Source organism: Osmia lignaria, chromosome 4, assembly GCF_051020975.1.
Source record: "Osmia lignaria lignaria isolate PbOS001 chromosome 4, iyOsmLign1, whole genome shotgun sequence".
NCBI lineage: Eukaryota > Metazoa > Arthropoda > Insecta > Hymenoptera > Megachilidae > Osmia > Osmia lignaria.
In genome coordinates this window covers 4,502,133-4,522,288 of record NC_135035.1, presented here as the reverse complement: position 1 = coordinate 4,522,288, position 20,156 = coordinate 4,502,133, and the positions used below count along the sequence as shown (strand labels likewise).

The 20,156-nt window shown below is 36.5% G+C and overlaps 1 protein-coding gene and 1 long non-coding RNA gene across 2 annotated transcripts in view; one reads left to right on the top strand and one right to left on the bottom strand.

Moving 5' to 3' along the window:
- The first annotated feature begins 2,453 nt into the window (after positions 1 to 2,453).
- LOC117610885 (uncharacterized) lies at positions 2,454 to 3,221 on the top strand. Its single transcript, XR_004583029.2, has 3 exons — positions 2,454 to 2,799; positions 2,902 to 2,966; positions 3,136 to 3,221. It is a non-coding gene; the product is annotated as an uncharacterized LOC117610885 (long non-coding RNA).
- Positions 3,222 to 8,887: 5,666 nt separating this feature from the next.
- LOC117610876 (putative cytochrome P450 6a13) overlaps positions 8,888 to 20,156 on the bottom strand; it is a 44,505-nt gene continuing 33,236 nt past the window's right edge. The window contains exons 4-6 of the mRNA XM_034338712.2: positions 16,219 to 16,440; positions 15,866 to 16,117; positions 8,888 to 9,723 (exon numbers count right to left, since the gene is read on the bottom strand). Coding sequence (XP_034194603.1) covers positions 9,560 to 9,723; positions 15,866 to 16,117; positions 16,219 to 16,440 — 638 coding nt within the window. The 3' untranslated portion in view covers positions 8,888 to 9,559. The remainder of the gene's footprint in view (positions 9,724 to 15,865; positions 16,118 to 16,218; positions 16,441 to 20,156) is intronic.

Here is a 20,156-nt window from a genome sequence, read left to right as displayed (position 1 = left end):
GACAGAAATGGGATGCCGATTTCTACATTCTATTGTGACGGCACTTCCTTTCGGGTAGCGTAGTGAGAGGATCACCCTGTATTAGATGTGAAAGGTTTCATCACAATCGGTACGTACTACAAATTCACTAACGCATTCACACTGTGTCGATGAGAGAATGCGTGGCCAACTTCACTGCGACAAGTTCAATGCAACTCACTGTACATGGCTTGGAAAGTATGCATGTATACAAGAAACAGTAGGGAATCGGCGACTGCATGCTGACTCATACACTGGTAGAGACACGTAGGCATATGTAGAATTCAATGTAGTAGTAACAATAGTTTTTCACGAATATCTCAGAAACTAAAGCTTTCCGTTAATTATGCATAATGAAAAAGTTGTTCAGAATCACGTCCCCGACAACATATTAAAAGGTCATTGAAATCGTCCAATCTTGACATTAAAAACTTCCTGTATTTTGCAATAACAATGAATAAATGAAAAATTTTTTTTAAATGGGACCAGTCGGGAGACATACTCTACCAGATGCAAAAGGTTTCGTTCAGATTGGTCCATCCGTCTCGACGTAATCGGTGAACATACATAAAAAAAAAATATATATATATATATATATACATGTACTGATCGAATTGAGTAACCTCCTCCTTTGTCGAAGTCGGTTAAAAAGAGACCAGGACGGCATCCAATCTATCACCCAGACGCTTAGACAGGCCTATTATAAGTCCGATGACATCCGGTCTATTATATTACTTTGACTAAAAGCAGCGTTTCTCATACATAACGCAATTCATTTTTGCTCACCACCTGACGAATTATTATTAGTAACAATCCAACATTACCTAATGGATAATAATAATGAATAATAATGAAAATAAAAATTGCAAATCTTCTAATAATATTTCAAATTATAAATGTGTATTTCAAAAAATATTTCTTCAAGCATTTCTAATAATACTTCCCGGTATATGTTGATATAAACACCAGACAAGGGTAGATAGGATCGATAAAATAGTTTACTTCGTATTAACTTTATCGATTAATTTTAATCAAGATAATACAACTGTTATTCCCAACAATTTCTTGATACAATGTATCGCATGCACTATCACTTTAAAGACTTAACGGAAGTACTACAACCCTCTTCCATTAGTGAATGATATTTTCCGTTTGTTTTTTGATGTTCCAATTAGATTTGCATAATAATGATTATATGTCACTATTCTAACTTTATTACTCTTTCTTCACTAGTAAATGATACAGCCTTCAAGAAGAAGGTACTTTATATACTACTTCAACAAACGTTTTCCAAATGTTCAACCAAGTACCAAAACTTGGTGAAGAGAAAATCAAAGATAAAAACGAAATATGGACATTTTTCAACGTAACAAGCTACAGAACGTTAATGCGTTATCGTATTTTCGTAAATATGTGCATAGGATTTTTGCGTTTTAAAATTGTCTCATTGAAGTACATATTAAAATTCCGTTTCTCATTTTCCGCGATATTGATGACCATTTTCAGTATTTGTATGGTATTATCTGTGAAAGGGGTGGTAAGAATTTAAACTGCACAGCTTCTTATAACACGCGCGTGTTTATTAAAATAGATAAGTGATTTAAATATATAATATAACGTATAAAAGAAATAAACGTAGCTTTTGTTTAATACAAGGCACATGGTGTGTGCATCACGAATACAAACTAAAACAAAATATGACGTCGTTTCCGCCAGTGCTAGGAACAAAACTAAAAGAACATAACATATACTTCATGCCACCGAGCAGGGGAGCAAACCGCACTTCATTATCCATATACAATGTTAATTACGTAATTGAAACCGACGACCATGGTTTTATACTGCAATTTCATTTTGTTCTTGAGTCCTATGATCATTATATGTATTTATGTGGTTACATTTCAAATCATTCTACCGTACGAATAATTGAGAAAGTGGAAAATGTGACTCCTCTGCTGCCACCGAAAACGTTTTGCAAAATAGCTAAACTAGTGTACGGGAAGGAAGTGTTGCTTTTCATCCTATTTATTCTGTGTTTCCTGTTCAGTGTTAACGGATTTGGATACATAATTGACTGTGTTGGTATGTGCTTTTGTCGATGGTAGCGGCAAACGCTTTGTACGCGAACAACGTGTACGTGTTGAAAGCTTGTTTCGAAAAAATAAATGATTCCCTGGTGAAACTGAACGAAACGGTGTTCAACGAAGAGCCGGATCTTTTCAGCGGAGTAGGTATATCAATCACAGGAAAATCCAGAATTGCTCAAACAACTGAGAAACCTTAGAAAAAAACATTTAAAAATCACTGCTACTGTCCGGCTGATTAACGAGACGTATAATATGCAAAATATCGAATCGCTTATGATGATCTTCATTGACATCACGTTTAACGTGTACCATTATGTGGTACCTTTTACTCAAAAGGATATGGTTACCGTATGGTTTTCCGTTATTAATATGTATATTACGTATTATATTTTCAATTTGATTTTGATTGTTTGGACCACCGAGACGACTAAGAACCAAGCACAGAAGATTGGTTCTAATTGTAAGAGTGGTGCGAAGGCCACTATATTAATATGACTGTCCCTGCAATCCCAGAACTTTCTATGGCAACGAATGTTATTAACAAAAGATGTAAATCAGATCATTCTCGATTTAGCCGTTGACGAATAAAGTCTACAATTTTTCAGAAGTGGGATATTATGGGATATTAAGTGGGACCACTCTTACATAATGTTCACCGAATCGTCGTGAATATTTTTAACAGACGACGATTGAGGTAAGGTGAAATGATGGAAAAATTCTGAATAAAATCTCATTAACTTTAATGGATGAATTTTTTAATTTGCACCCCCGTATTTGGAATTATTCTCTTCGCAAGTGCTGCAGTGTGACAGCACCTTCTCGGTAATGGGTCTTCCGACAGACGCAACCATTTTGACAAAGGTAAATTCATTTAATTTGCAGTTCGAATTTAACATTTAATTCTTTCATTTTTTTTCTTGCGGATAGTGCGCTCTATTACCACTTATGTATTACTATTGGTACAATCTCTGCTTGCAATGCCTTATTGAGAAAAACTTTGGTAAGTTGTTTATTCTCTTCTTTTAATAAGACAATCTGGTTTACATGGGGCAAAACGGGAGTTCTACGTGACCGCTGTCCTGGACGTTTCCCACTAGATCGTACCGCATCATAAACTCAGGTATCAATAAGTGTTTTCGTTTTCCGTTTTATGCAATTTTCAACCATCGGAAACAGAGAGACGGCCTATGAGACCGTCTGGTCCTGGTAGTATCAGGACTCTATCCGCTAGGTTCGATCTCTCAAACTATTGCATTAATATTCACGTTAAAATCTAAGCGCCTCATCGTTGTCCGAATCTAAACTAATATGTTCATACATTGTTCGATCTAATTTAATTTTTGATATTCGCTACTAAATCATATATTTTATATAGTCCATCTATTTATATTATATTTTCTCACAGCACGTACACATTGTTGAAAACTCATACATCAGTTATACAGATCTTTTGTTGTTATTTTTGATATTTTACTTATTTTTGGAATTATACGATCTGCTTCAAAATTCTGTTTAATTTCATTCAAACACCAAACACTTCCATCTCATATTTCACGCCTACCAACATAGCATAAATTCAATCGAGGGGCCCGTCTGGGACCAGAGTATCAACGAACCCAGCAGTAGGATCGTTAATTGGATTTTACTGACTTTTTAATTGTTCCAAACGTAGAGGACGATCGCGAAAGCGACCGTCAGAAACACTTGGAACTGGTGGCAGCGCTTATACCTTTCTCTACCGTGCATAGATAATTAACTTCCAAATTAATTTTTATCAATTTTTCATTTTGTACGTTGCGCCGCCGTCCGACACGCGACGCGCGTCGCAACGTAACAACCACTTTTAATCATGCTAAAAGCAAACTATGCAACAAATTATTTATTCACGTTATGTATTATCGTATTGCAATTTGTTTTTTAATATCATACAATTTTCTAATATCAAGAGAATCGTTCAAGTGTCCTACATCGACGATTAAATATCAGTATCTTGAGTTTATTGAAAACATATACAGTCTGACCACTTTTATAACGAAGTCTTTTTCTATTAGTCTGTCAGACAGACTATTTTCGTGATTAACATCAAATTTTTTTCCTCTGTAACTTTCCAAGTTGCGAAAGAACGATGTCTGAAGCTTGGAAGATGACAGAATTAAAGGAGAACAAGAAATGGAAACTATTTCACGCCACGGATTTCATTTCGCTGGTGTAACCTTGCCATTTTATCGCAAATATATTCGAATCTTTTCCTTTCAAATGTGTCTCTTCAGGATATATCTTTTCAAGAATTCGTGTCATTCATTCAATGACCATTTTGGCCATGTTCCTGATCGCGGTATTCTATTTGGTATACGAAATTGATTTCACCTCACCGGTATCCAATACTCTACCAAGGAAACTGTATCAGAGTTCGTATCTCATCATGTGTGGAAACGCTGTCTTGTTAACGTACGGGCAACATAAAGCGATACTGCGCTTTCTTCAGGAGCTCACTGAGGCGTCCTCCATGGTCGCACCAAAGGACTTCAACGACATGGCGATATTCGTTCATTCAAAGGATATTTTTGTATTTTTGTTTCTCTCAAGTCACGTCTTCAATTGCTTTAAAAGTGGATTCACGTTTATGACAGTGAAAAATTTTACCGCTCCATTCATGATCTTGGTGAACTTCATTATGGACATGTTCTACATTAACTCGGCATGCGTTTTAAAAGCATGCTTCATGAAAATCAACGAAGATCTTGATATATTTCGAAAACCCATCACCAAGACATTTCTGCGCCACAAACAGAGGACTGCTTTGTTGCTGATGAAATTGAAGAATTTAGAGGGGAAACATCCGCAGGTTGTTTGTACAATTACTGAACAAAATATTTATCACGCAACTCATAGTAACAGCTGTCACGACGTTTATTGTTGTTACTTTTGATTTGTACTTCTGTTTAGTACGAGTCAGCGGTGGGGAAGTAGGTCGGAAAAATCTACACTTGTGATCCTGGCCCTATATTCCTCCTATCGTATATAATTTTCTTTTTGTTACGATGATTTGGGCGTGTGAAACGACGACTAATGAAGCTAAACAAATCCGCACTACTCTTCACGATGCTCTTAGCGAGGCGACTGATTTGTCGGTGAAACGCGAGGTAAGCTACAAATTCATCGAATCTTCTGAAGATGCTTATGAATACTATTAAATTACAGCTGGAGCTAGGTAAGATTGCCGTTTTGCCCTGTACAATATATAGTGAATGAGGCAAAGTTGAGGTCAAAAGCTTTAGTTTAAATTCCTCCCAGTTCAATTAAATTAGAATAAAACTTTTTTGCAGGTCGTGGGAGGCATCACCGTGTACCTTTTGATACTGTTCCAATTCTTACTGAACTCGATAGTATACGATGCCATGAAAGAGTGAACAAAGAAATATTTAGAAAGTTATGTGATTCTGCGTGGTAAATGTGTTTCATATCGATTCTTTCGGCAGTATTGCGAAAGACACTTTTTCCTTCGCTTATATATATATATAAATTTGTACAATTGCGAAGCAAAGGAATCTAGCAGTTACATTGTACGTTACCATGAAATCAGGTACGTGATTACGGAATGCTAGATTATGGGATGTTCTAATACACTGAACGAGACCTAAAGCCGAGTATCGACCTGTATCAAACGCCCGTATCGTATCACCGTTCCGAACCCTTTTGAATAGGCAGACGTTGCCTCGTTGCATGCCACGGCGTGCTACGGCTCGGACAATATTGCTTCGTTTCTTGAAAGAAACTCCTATAGGCGAGAAGTTTCGATTTCCTGCATGCTGTTTCTTTATTGTAATTGTCCTAACCATATCGTGTTTGGTATCATTTTAATCAGAAAAACGTCACAAATATCTTGGTAAAAGTTTTATAAGAAAAAAATGAAAAATAACAAAGTTCAGTCATTGCATTAGTATTATCTCACTGATATATCCGATTCCAGATCATATTATCTCGAGCCTCAAGTGTCATGTTTCCACTTGACATAGCATTTCGGGCCTTCGCCTGGGTATGTTGTTTTTACGTTTCAAGTGGTCTCCGAACCTATCCTTTGAACAGCAAGAAACCGACAATTTTCGGATCGGCCCGTTCCTTCACCTCCGTATCACAGCCCAATAGAACTTTCGATATTCGGCAACGGAAAAATCTCTGGATAATTAACATTGTCCTTTTTCAATAATCACAGAGGTTCTTATTAACATTGCTCTTTTATGTACAGCGTATCACCGAAGATAATTGATCTGTTTAAATATATTTAGACGATAAAATTTGTCTAAATTAAATTAGATTAAGTTCATAAATAATTTCATCGATTTTGAAATGAATCCAATAATACTGCAAGATTTCAAATAAATTGAAACCTAAGTGACGGCACGAAACGCTATGTCAAGTGCAAATGCGTAAACCTTTCCTTCGATGCAACGGCAAAGAATCGACAAATTTTTCGGATGGGTCCGTTGCCTCCGTTCCTTTGGAACGGCACGCAGCAAAACGAAACTCCTCGCCTGTAGTGGCCCAGTCCTATTGCCGAACCGTTTCTATCAAGAAACGAAGAAATATTGTCCGAGCCGTAGCACGCCGTGGCATGCAACGAGGCAACGTCTGCCTATTCAAAAGGGTTCGGAACGGTGATACGATACGGGCGTTGGATACAGGTGGATACTCGGCTTAAGAAATCGTCATGCATTTCGTACAGACTTGAGCATTTTGCGCCACCTCCAAAAAGGATGAAATGTATTTCATATACTATTTAACGATTAAATAGGTTTTATCAATAGCTGTGGAGTAATGGTATAAATGAAATAGAAATTATTTCACACTTTTTAGCACATCTCGAAGTCGGTTGTAGTTTTTGTTAAAAATTATTTTATTAGCAATACAATTCAGATTAATATTAATATTGACGGATTGCCACTATCTAAAAATTCAAGTAGCCAAGTTTATCCGATTTTATGTAGCATCGCAGGGCATAAAAATGTAGTAGATATCGTTGGTGTTATGAGATACCATGGTTATGAGAAACCCAAAGATATGAATAATTTTTTAAATGATTTTGTGCAGGTGACAATGGATGTCATTAATAACGGATTTTTAATAAATGAAAAATTGTATCGTTTAATAATTAAATCTTTTATATCTGATGCTCTCGTTAAAGCCTCAATTAAATGCGTGAAAGGGCATACAGGCTATTTTTCTTGCACCAAGTGTCAATCTGAAGGAGAATTCATAGAAAGTAGAATATGTTTTCCTGATGTGAGGAAAATTCGCTTAAGAACCAACTCTGAGTGTAGATTAAAATTGCAAGAAGACCATCATATGGGGTCATCAATTTTGGAACATATTCCGGGAATCGGTATGATAGATAGCTTTCCTTTTGATTATATGCACCTTGTTTGTCTGGGCGTAACAAAGAAATTACTGGTTAATTTGTGGTGTTGTGGCAAACCTTCAACCAAAATATCCAATTTTGATAATTTTTATTTTACCCTGGTCCAGTAGTTTTAAGTCACAATTTAAATAGGCACAAATATTTAAATTTTCTTTCGCTGCACGTAGGATTGACTATATTAACAAATTCCAGGTATTTCGAATTTCGAACATATCGATTACGCGTCACAGTTATTCGAACATTTTATTACAACATTTAAAATACTATATGGATCTGAAAATAGTAATTATGCACAAAAAAACCTCAGTCGCCGATGACCTTGATCTTGACATATGTTGTCAAGGTCATGATCATGGGTAACGTTGGCCTTGAAAAAAGTGGCGTTCACAATCCGTTCAAAAGTTACGAAGCATTAAAGTTTTCGCTTTTTTTCGCGTTTTCGCGTTTTCGCGTTTTAAGCAACCTTTTCCTATACATATAACTGTCGCTTGGCTATAGTATCGACACTGGTCGAAGAAACCATTGTGAAAAAGGGCAATCCAGATGTCCATCGATGGCTGGTGAGAAAGGCGCGGCTGCCTTTTGGTAAATCCTAACATGCACATATTGTTTGCCGGTCATAGTGTTGTTGTTTATAAAAGTAGTAGACGACAAGCAGCAATCATTTTTTGAATTTTGGCATGCGTGGCCGACCGCCTTACGGCGCCACAGTGGGACAAAACGGCTTTCGGGGATCAAAATTCGATTTTCGTGAATTCGAAAATTGAAAAACTAATTACATACATCGAAAGAGAATAAACTGTAATTTAACGTAGTGTAATCCGTTTTTTCATATTTGCTTCCGTTTTGGCGTGGTTCGCACTCAAAGTCAGTAGAAATTCGTCAAAACGAAACGCTGATAATATTACCTGTAACTTCAATTTACGATTCTACTGAATTTTACTCGGAAAGATAAAATTCAAATGAATTACAAAATTTACTAGATTAGTATAGATTCTATTCAGTGCATAAAATAAGTTAAAATGTTAACAACTTTTTAAATAATAGGATCTGATTGAAACGAAGTACATTTAACTAAAATCTCAACTTTGCGTCTGATTTTAAAAACATTCCACAACTTGCAACATGTTTAATTATTACTGCAGGAAAGAGTGAATCTTCCTCTATCAGAATCTGAAAAAATTGGGTGCACGTTTTTGCACTTTTTCAAGAAAATGGCGATTGAATGAAATTACACCCACCTTGGCCGCTGCGCGCGAAGATGGAAAAGCAGTAACAGATACGATTATTAACCAGTTAACTGCCTTATTAACCATTATTATTAATCATTGCAACGTATATATTCGTCATCCAAAAATTTATTTCGGTTTAATAAAAGTGTTCAATGTAACAACTATTTATAAATAATAGGATCTGATTGAAACGAAATACCTACATTTAAATAAAATCTTAATATCGTCCAGAATCGACACCTCGCCAGGATAAATGAAACCTTTGAAACCAGAGCCGACACCGCGATTGGTTCTGATTTTGATCTCTCTTGTTTTTCGCCAACTTTTAACATCAATTTTAGCAAGTAATTATAATTGAAACTATATCGTGTTTGGTATCATTTTAATCAGAAAACTCTCACCAATGCGTTAGTAAAAGTTTCATTAAGGAAAAGTTAAAAGTAAAAAAGTTTTATCGTTGTATTAGAATTAGTTATATCGATATTACGGTTCGGATCATATTACACGGCTTTCTGGGCAAGCGTCCCGGTTCGCCAAGGGGGTTCCCCCCATGTGGAGAGGATAGCCACTTTGCACTTATCCAGCCAATCTTTTCTTGCACTTATCCAGCTTTTACTGTAAGTCTATGGCCCTCCACCACTTGAGTGTAAGCATTTAGACGGAAAAACTTGATATGATATTTATTTTATTATCTATATTTTTTATTCATATACTGAATTTTATCAGAAAATCACGGTTAATGTTGATATAGGCAAAATTACTTTGCAGGATAATGTACGTACATCCAAACTATCGGTGTATTAGTTTTACATTTTTGTTATCTTTAAGGTTATTCCTCCCTGTAACGACAATAGTAACGCTTGTGGTTCGTGTTTAAATGGAATAATGGTTTCCTCGCAAACATCAACTTTGTGGTTCCTTAGGATTGTTATAATTCCAAGCTTGACTTGATAATTCGCAAAGCGTGCACCTGAAAATAGAAATTAACATTCACGTTATATCTGTACTCGTGCTACAGTGGAATGCGCTTATTATCATTTTGGGATTTGAGATTCTTGATAATATGTATTAAATAGAGGATAAAAAATACTCATTATCGAAGTTAATTTATTGTAAACGATTATGACAATTATGATCCCTATTCACTGCAACAATTTATGTTGAAAAGTTGAAGGGAACGCTTCAAGAAAACATCTACGTAATTACGTATTTTCTAAAAACTTTTATCATACAATCATGTAGAAGATAGATCTGCTTCAATTAAAAATTAGTTTCGAAAGAAAGGTTTTAGTAAAAGTATTTAAAGAATTCTTATTGTTTGCCCCAAGTGTAATTATTACAATCGATAACACTAGCCTACTGATAACATTATCGATGATTATAATCATTGGATTTTACTATATTCGAGCCATACAACATTATTTTTTCATTCCACCTTTAATAAAAGTATTATTACTCTGTACGGCAAGAAGGTAATGAGACTGAATGTCTGCTGGCATACAGTGCGGTAACAATGTTATGCGAATGGTCGAAACAGATATATCGCAATATGATCTTGTTAGACAGAGGTGCGAATCAAATAGGTAGGAATTCGAGAGACGTAAAATAATTTTTAACAAAAAACAAATCCGACTTCGAAATGCACTAAAAAGTGTAAAATAATTTCTATTTCATTTATACCAATATTCTATAGCTATTAATAATATCTATTTAATCGTTAAATAGGATACCAAATACATTTCAAAGATTTCGGAGGCGGCGCAAAATTAAAAACTTTTCTTCTACTAGGAAGATCATAGTTCAGATGTTGGCAACCTATGATAAATGACCCATTTGAAAATTTCAAGTAAACAATATTCAACGGGAATCAACATACCCATTGCAAATTAACGATACTGCAGTTCACGAGTGGCCGCACTTAACTTGCGCAGTTCACTAGGTCTAGGGAGATTTTTAATAGCGTGTGTGATTCCTCTTTACAGCTTGCTTCTTACTTTGCGTTCACATCATTTTTTTTTTCCAAAAATAATAGGAATTTCATTGTATCGTGAAACTTTACAATATCATCACCGGTTATCAGTTATCGTACGTCACATATTTCTGCCCACCATTTATATGATCGCAAAGTATAATAAGAAGCAAGCTGTAGAGGGGAGTAACACACGTTATTAATAATCTCTCTAGACCTAGTGAGCTGCGAGAGTTAAGTACGGTCTCTCGTGAACTGCAGTATAGTGCATGTACATCAGGAGTGCTGCCAATTTCTGATACAATCGTTACAATTACAAATGTTTTCAGCCGGAGCTATAATGTTCCGCTTTTTCTCTTACGACTTATTACGACTTATACGCATCGTTTGTTCGGGTATTTTTAATTTTGCGCCGCCTCCGAAAACTTTGAAATATATTTGGTATCCTATTTAACGATTAAGTAGATATTATTAATAGCTATGGAATATTGGTATAAATGAAATAGAAATTATTTTACACTTTTTAGTGCATTTCGAAGTCGGATTTGTTTTTCGTTAAAAATTATTTTATTTCACACTTTTTAGTGGAACCAGTAGCATTTGTAGGATAGTGTAAGGCGATTTTGGGTTTCTGTTGCTTAGCTAATAACCATAAACCGAAAAAAACTTGACCGAATTTAAATGGTTAATAAACAACAAATTTCATACATTTTTGCGAGCGTGATCATCGCGGATATACAAGATGTCACGCGACTACCTCGACAGCCGAAGAGGGATGATTGCTAAGGTGATTCTAAATAACTTTTTCCTTTGCCAAAATGTTGGTTCGTTTTCGAGCTATTAACAAAAAACACCGATCAATCCGAACGCGTACAGCGCGCGGGCTCAGGGACTGCAATGTCGGCTACGAAAACCGGGCCTGACGTAGATCGCGAATGAACCACCCCGTTGGCATAGCACAATAAAAAAACTGAACTGGTATAACATTTTTAGTTGTTTATAATGAATACGGAACCTAGTCTCTTGTCGCCTGTCATAATGTAAAAAAGGAAATTCTAAGCATTCTAAACAACAAATAAAAATGATTGAAATCGAATAATTAATAAACGTTTGAATTGGGGGCTACGTTCATGATGAAAAATTTGAAAACAATTTAAATGAAACTTTCGCACTTGTTCCTAAGTTAACCTGCTACGCTGAAAGCAGATAATTGTCACTGGGAAACGAGGAAACACGTTCGGTAGAACAGCTGTTTTCATGATCGGGCCAGTGAACTCCCCTCATTTATTGCACTTAGGTCTGAATAATAGGCGAGGTGTTTCCTCGTCGAATGTTCAGAATCGACACAGTGTCCTAGTGGGAATTATTTGCTTTCAGCGTAGCAGGTTAATTTAAAAACGAATGGGTAAGTTTCATTTAAATTGTTTTCAAATTTTTCATCATGAACGTAGCCTCTAATTCAAACGTTTATTAATTATTCCACTTCAAACATTTTTATTTGCCGTTTAGAATCCTTAGAATTTCCTTTTTTACATTATGACAGGCGACAAGAGATTGGGTTCTGTATTCATTCTAAACAACGATTAACCTTTTAGGCACGGCTGAATTTTGCGCGGGGCTGTTTTTCTGTACGGAAGAGTTCAACGCGAATTACGTGTAAATGATACAGCACTGCAATGTGTGACAGATAATGCTGTTCTCTCTACACGAGTACATTGCGCCACTATAGTGGCGTGTCGTACAGAAAGATGACATCCGCGAAAGCCACTATAGTGGCGCATAGTGCCTAAGAGGTTAAAAATGTTCTACCAGTTCAGTTTTTTTATTGGGCTATGCCAACGGGGCCTAGCCGTTCATTCGCGATATACGTCAGGCCCGGCTTTCGTACCCGACGCTGCAGTCCCTGGGACTGCGCGCTGTACGCGCTCGGATTGGCCGGTGTTTTTTGTTATTAATTCGAAAACCAAGCCTTATCCAACATTTTGGTAAAGGAAAAAGTTGTTTAGAATCACCTTAGCAATCATCCGGCTTCGGCTATCGAGGTAGTCGCGTGACACCTTGTATATCCTACTAAATGTGAAAGGTTTCATTTCAATCGATACATTCTCTGCAGCATAAACGCCGGAAGATATAAATGAAGTACAGTAAAAGCTGGATATATGCAACAAACATTGGGACCCAGACGTTGCATATATCCAGTCGAGGTGTCTAATCTCGGGTTAAACGCGACGAGCAGCCAAGCGTGAACGTAGAAAAGGACAGACAGTGGTGGAAAAAGAGAGGTCCGATGATCAAAGCAAAGAGCCGAAACGTATGGGTGTGACTAATGCTAATTCAACTATAAAACTTTCTTATTTTTGACTTTTTTTTACTGAAACTTTTACTAACGCATTGGTGAAATTTTTCGGATTAAAATGATATCAAACACGATATAGTTTGAATCATAATTACTTGCTAAAATTGATGTTAAAAGTTGGCGAAAAGCAAAGGAGGATTGAAAATGAAAACCGGTTGCGGTGTCGGCTCGGGTTTCAAACGGTGCATATATCCAGTCGAGGTGTCGATTCTGGGCATTTAATGTTGCATATATCCAGCCGCGGTGTCGATTCTGGGCATTTAAACGTTGCATATCTCCAGTCTTGGTGTCGATTCTGCGTCCGTACAAATCGTTTGTACCGTGCCGCGATACCTATTCTACGTTCGCACACAACATGCGACGTGTTGCATGTTGCATGTTGCGTGTTTGATGTATCTTTGTTGTACAGTTTTATTATTATTTTAATAACTAAATATAATTCAAATCATATCGTGTTTGGTACCATTTTAATAAGACAAATCTCACAAATGCGTTAGTAAAAGTTTCATTAAGAAAAAGTTAAAAATAAAAAAGTTTTATCGTTCAATTAGTATTAGTCACACCGATATTACGGTCGGATCATATTGCACGGTTTCCTCGCCGAGCGGCTCGGTTCAGCTTAGGGGGATCCCCCCACGTGGAGGGAATAGCGATGTTGCATATATCCAGCCAAACTTTTGTTGCATATATCCAGCTTTTACTGTATTACGTATTTTGCGATAAAAGTCGTTAGGAATGAAAAAATACAAAATTTTTTTGCGGGACCAATCGGGAGACATACTCTACCAGATGCAAAAGGTTTCGTTCCGATTGGTCCATCCGTTTCGACGTAATCGGTGAACATACATAAAAAAAAAATAAAAAAAATATATACAAATCGAATTGAGTATCCTCCTCCTTTTCGAAGTCGGATAAAAGCAGAGTGGGAAGAAGGCAATATAAACACGAGGCGACATAAACAGAGCAAACTTTAGTTATGTTACGAGTACAGAAGATTTATGTTCATTTTTGTGTTCTGGAAGAGTGAAGTTTTTTTTTGTGTTTAATAAAGAGATTTAGTTGTGATTATTTGTGTTCGAAACTCCCCTCATTAATCGTTCCAATAATCTAAAGCGTCAGCTAATAAGCATCAGACGATAGTTCATTTTAGTAACATACAGAAGTAATGTCTTGTTTTGTTGTGCCGTCACAATCTTTACGATGAAGCAACGTTATAATATAAAACGTTGCGTAAAACTGGGAAGTACTGCAAGTGAAACACGTGACATGTTAAATGCTCTGCCTCATGCACGTCTTCAAACGTTTTAAAAATGGTAAAAATGATATTGAAAATGATGTCCGAAGTGAACAATCAAGAACGACATCAAACCCCGAAGTACTAAGCAAAGCGAGAGATTTACTTAAAAACGACGCCTCTTTAACACTCCGAAGGATGGTTGATGAATTGAAAGTAAATAAGGAATCCATAAGATTCCTTAGGCGAGTGTGGTATGACAGTGTGTGTACCTGCACATACATCGCTAATTTGGCCTTCGCAAACTTTTTTTGTTCCTACAATTAAAATTGAAATTGAAAAATAAATAATTCCAAATTGTGCTTGATATTCAACAGACTGTAAGTGACATTTACAAGACAACTAAAAAAAATTAAAGCAGAACAATCTTCAAATTTTTTAAAACAATTATGTGATCGATGTAAACGTTGTATTGAAACGTTTTAACCGAATTCCTTGAAGATTATTTTGAAGGAAATAAATAAAAAGTCTCCAATGTTATGTATTAGTGTTCTGTATTTTTTTACTAGCCTCATTACTTACTTTCTTGCCGCATTGTGTATTCTTATTTATGGTATCAAGTGTTTAATGGATCACATATGTTCCACATGATTTAGATAGAACAAAAGTTAATTCACATTTAGTAAAAACATGCAGTAGTAGACATATATATATATGTAGACGAAGCTATAAAATATACTAGCTCAACGGAGGAATAAAAATCGCGGTAAGGAGGTGAATTTTAGGGTTGCCAGAGGAACGCAAATATAGACATTCGAACCATTCAGCAACAGTTCACAGATGGCACTTATATCTACTTTTAGCGATGTTACCATTTTTCTGTGTTCTCGCGCATGCGGGTTTGCAGTTAAGTGGCAGACTCTGCAGATTTGCAGGGTGATCCTCTCGCTAGTGGACCCAAAAGGAAGTGCCACAACAATAGAATGAAGAAGTCGACACCCGATTTCTGCCATCGCTTACTTGACGGAGGTGACCCCTGCAGCGAAGACGGCTGTGTGCGTGAAAATGTGTGTAATGAGCAGAAGAGTCTCATTTAAACGCTGCGGAAAACAGAATATGTTCTTAACATATTTTCACGCACACAGCCGTCTCCGCTGCAGGGGCCACCTCCGTCAAGTAAGCGATGACAGAAATGGAATGTCGACTTCTTCATTCTATTGTTACGGCATTTCTTTTTGGGTCCACTAGCGAAAGGATTACCCTGTGTGAGTAATAATTGCAAATTATTAAAAAAGGTTAATTTAGTCATAAAAGCGTTAAGCGAAATAACCAATATCAAATAACTTATATTTTGGAAATGATGTTACAAATTACAAAATCTTCAAAAGTTTTTCGTTATACTGTAATGTTAATAATGCACATTCTTTTTTTGATATCCTGTTTACATTATTTTCGAACACTAATGTATACAGTAAATTATATACAATATTAATACTGTTTTTATTATTGGAAAGATCTTTTAAATATTGTTAGAATATTAAAATTTTCCATACCAATACAAATTCTTGGGCCATCACCAAATGCCAGGAAACTCATGGGGTGTCTGTTGGCAACCGCTTCCTCAGTGAATCTCTCAGGATCAAATTTATCAGGATCTGGGTAAATATTTGGATCTCGATGGATCGGAAATGCTGGTATCCAAACTTTTGTACCTTTTGGTATGGTAATTTTTGTACCATTAAACGTGTAGTTCTTTAATGCTTCTCGCGGTAACATAGGTAATATTGGATATTTTCTCAATGTTTCTGTATAAAAGAACAATAGGTTGAAAATTATGTAAAATTAATAAAATTTAATAGAAAAGTATTTTTGGCCATATATGATTACTTTATTGAATAATATATACCTTTAAATACTTTTTCCAAATATTTCATTTCTTTAATTTGATCGTACGTTAAAGTTTTCCCATATTTTTCATCATGTTGCTTTATTTCTTTCTGTAATTTGTCCTGTATTTCATGATTTTGCGCTAATTCGTAAAGAGTATGGGATATAGTCGTCGAGGAGGTCTCGAATCCAGCTATGAATAAGACCAATGCTTGAGCGGTGAGGAACTCATCTGTCAATTCTGTAAAATACAATAACGTTTTGTTTGTTCACTTGCTCCCTGTTATATGTACACTTGCGATCGAATCAGATTTCCCTAAGGAAAATGGCGGTAGAAGAAAAGCAGCAAATTTCAAAATTTTATTCTTTACGATATTAATAAATGATTTTGAAAAAAAATTTAATCTGTAATTATTAAATATTCTAAAATTTAGTGTATAACTGAAAAGTATGAATGACAAAAGAAATATTTATTCAAACTTTTCTGTGTAGACGTTTATATGTACATAGGTGGTGAGAGACCATACTTATACATAGTTATTATTAGTTAATGTTATTTACTTTTCAAAATAATCTAACAATGAAACATCAAAAAACAAACAGCGTATAAGCGCCATTTCAACTTGTCCTTTATAAATAACTTCATGAATATTAGTCTGTGACTGTCCCATATGGTTTTTTGAAAGATATGAACAGTTTCTACAGCGCCTCGTAAAGGTGTTATTCTTTCTAGATATGAACCTACAGCAGACGCAACGCAAAGCTTGCTGTTTTCTAAAAAGCAAGGCAAGATAAGGACTGGTTGTTTTCTTTTCGAACCTGTAGTCTTAATTCTACTGGGAATCTTAATCTCGTATATACCTAGTATTTTCTTAATATCATTGATATTAATTATTGAGAACGTCTGAATTCTATGTCCCGTAACTAGTGCTAGTAAGGTTATTAATTTTTCTGATAACATCTTTAAATTTAATTCTCCGTTCTCAGGTAACGACGTAAAATAACTTAAAACTATGTTCGGGTCCCATATCAGGTCGTATTTCGGTTTTGATGGTCGCATATTAAAGACTCCTTTGAAAAACCGCCGCATTCTAGGGTCCTGTGCCATATCGGGTCCCACTAACAAAGCAGTCGCTAATCTGGTTGAATTCAAGGAGCCACAGGACGCGCCCGCTTCATATTCTTTGGTTAAAAACAGTAAAATTTCAGGTATTGACCCACTGAACGGCTCTATCGAATTGGATGAAGTTCCGAATACGACCGGTCACCGATCAAAATGAAATTTTGAGGGGGAAGGTGGAGAGGGACGGGAGGAGGGGACCCCAAATATAAAGTGGTATCTTCGGCTTCCTATTAGTTTCCGAGATATTAATTAAAAACTTTCGTACAATACAGTAAAACCTGGATAAATTCAACCAAGATTGGGACCCAGTGTATTACTCACACCAATATTACGGTAGGGTCATATTACACGGTTTCCTGGTCGAGCGGCTCGGTTCGCTTAGGGGGATCCCCCTAAGTGGAGGGAATAGCGATGTTTCACTTATCCAAGCATTCTTTCGTTGAATTTATCCAAGTTTTACTGTACATAGAATTTTTCCTATACAGACGTAACTAACACAACCGTCTTCACTGTAGTAAGCTGACATCGTCAAGTGTCTAACAGTCGTTGACACAGCGGGGATTTCAACCTAACTATCTATAGGGTGTTCTATTCAAAACTTTGGAGATACGACGACTGCCGTAGCGTTGCCGGCCGCTTGTCGGCGGCCGGAAATTTGTCTACCCTCACCTAACCTACGTATAAATCAAATGTGTTTAATTCCTTGAGAACTAGTAATAAAATATAAAACATAACGTAATGTAACTAAAAAAATAGATTTTACATGGAACACCCTATAGAAACGGAAGCCGATATCACTATGGTGTGAACGGCTGTTCGACACTTGACGATGACGGTTGCTACAACGAAGACGGTAGTGTTAGTTACGTCTGTACAGGAAAAATTCTATGTATTGAAAGTTTTTAATTAATATCTCGGAAACTAATTGGAAGCCGATGATACCACTTTATATTTGGCGTCCCCTCCCCCCTCCCCCTTCCTCTCAAAATTTCATCTTGACTGGCGACCGGTCGTATTCAGAACTACAGCCATCGAATTTTCCGTGCAAAAGGACCATCATCTTTTAATTGCACATTCGTGCTGTTTTAACGACCCTTCACTTAGGGAGGCGATCATGATATTCATCGCTGAAGATGGAACTCCCCTCATATGAAACGCTCGCCTGATAAGCACCCGGCAACCAGGGTATTCTTTTCCCAGAGAGGATGTTGCTCCTTGCTGCTGGAGGTCAACCGATTAATATCTGGAGAGAAATATAACGGATCAGTTGACAACATAGACTCGAACACGGTAAACCAGGGCTGGGTCTCCCAAAATGGTACGACTAATACTCCACGTGACCCATCGATCTTAATCTTTTGTAAAACTTTTAACAAAATTGAGAAGGGGGGAAAGGCATAAAAGAAATATAGCTTCCATGATATTGTAAACGCATCAATCGCTATAGCACCTGGATCCCTTCTCCAAGAAACATAGGTTCTGCATTTTGTGTTTGCCCTACTCGCAAACAGGTCAATGTCTGGTTTTCCAAAGGTCTGGTTTTCCAAACGATTTTGAAGAAAGCTTCTCGTGACAGTTCGTATTCCGTCTCACTTTCTAACCTCCTCGATTCTCGATCGGCCTCTGTGTTAATTTTTGAGCGTATATATGACGCAAATATCCATAAATCTCTCTTTTCACACCACTTCCAAATCTCTTTTGTTATACGATTTAAATTAACAAATTGGATTCTGTCATTACGATTAATGTACGATATGGCTGTCGTGTTATCGATTCTTATTATCAATTAAAGACTCATCGTGATGAATGTCCGCTAGTAATCTACTACAGTCACTTAAGAGCTCTACGAGCGGTAAATTTTCTTTATCATTTGATAAAAGAACTGATAAAGCTTTACCATTCACCGCTATGCAAGCTGTAATCTTTTCTTGTTTTGCAATAATCCGTTCATCCCTTTTGGTGATTGCTTTCTATAAAGAAGCCTTTACCTCCTCATTTCACTTAGGTAGGTTGGTTAAGCAGCAGTTACTCGGCGACGGATACTTTTTCAGGATTGCCATCCGATCCTCTAATGGCAGACCCAGCTTAATAATTTCTTCCCATCTAACTGCCATCTCTTTATGTAGAGACGGAGCTAACACTTTATCTGCAGTTATTCGTTAACCGATAATATTCAGTATCTCCTTATCAAAAGCATTATTATCAGATAGATCCACTTCGATTGCTTTTCCACCGTTCTCTGATTCATCAATAGCAACATGAATTACTTCATCAGGTGTGTAGTTGGCTTTATCGGACAAAATATCTTGCTTTATTTTCACTTGATGCGAGCCATTCGCCGACCCTACGCTGGCGTTATTCGCATAACCTCTGAAATAGCAAAATATACATGGAAATAGGTCATTGAAAACCTACAGAAAATTATGACCATATAGTAATGCATAAACATATTTATGCAGAAATTGTAACAATCAGAATTGTGTGACTTCTGCGAAGTTCACTACACACAGATTAGAGTCTGTATGAGAATCACGATTGACGATGCCATCTGTATGTTATAGGTTAGAGCCTATAACATAAAGAACAAACAGCCGCGAAAATATTTCCTTCATTTTTTCTTTTTATATGCATGCATACAGATGCATACTTCAGACGGTTAGACCGCCATATGCCTTTATAGGCTAGAGACAGGTTAGAGCCTGTAGTACGTCTCTTTTTCTCTGAATCTTAAAATTCAGCTTACTATTCCCATCGTCCGAATGCAGCCCCTCCGATAAAATCGGTGACGCGCTTCGCTGTCGACTCGAGCGTCGTTTCTTATTCTTCTTTAATAG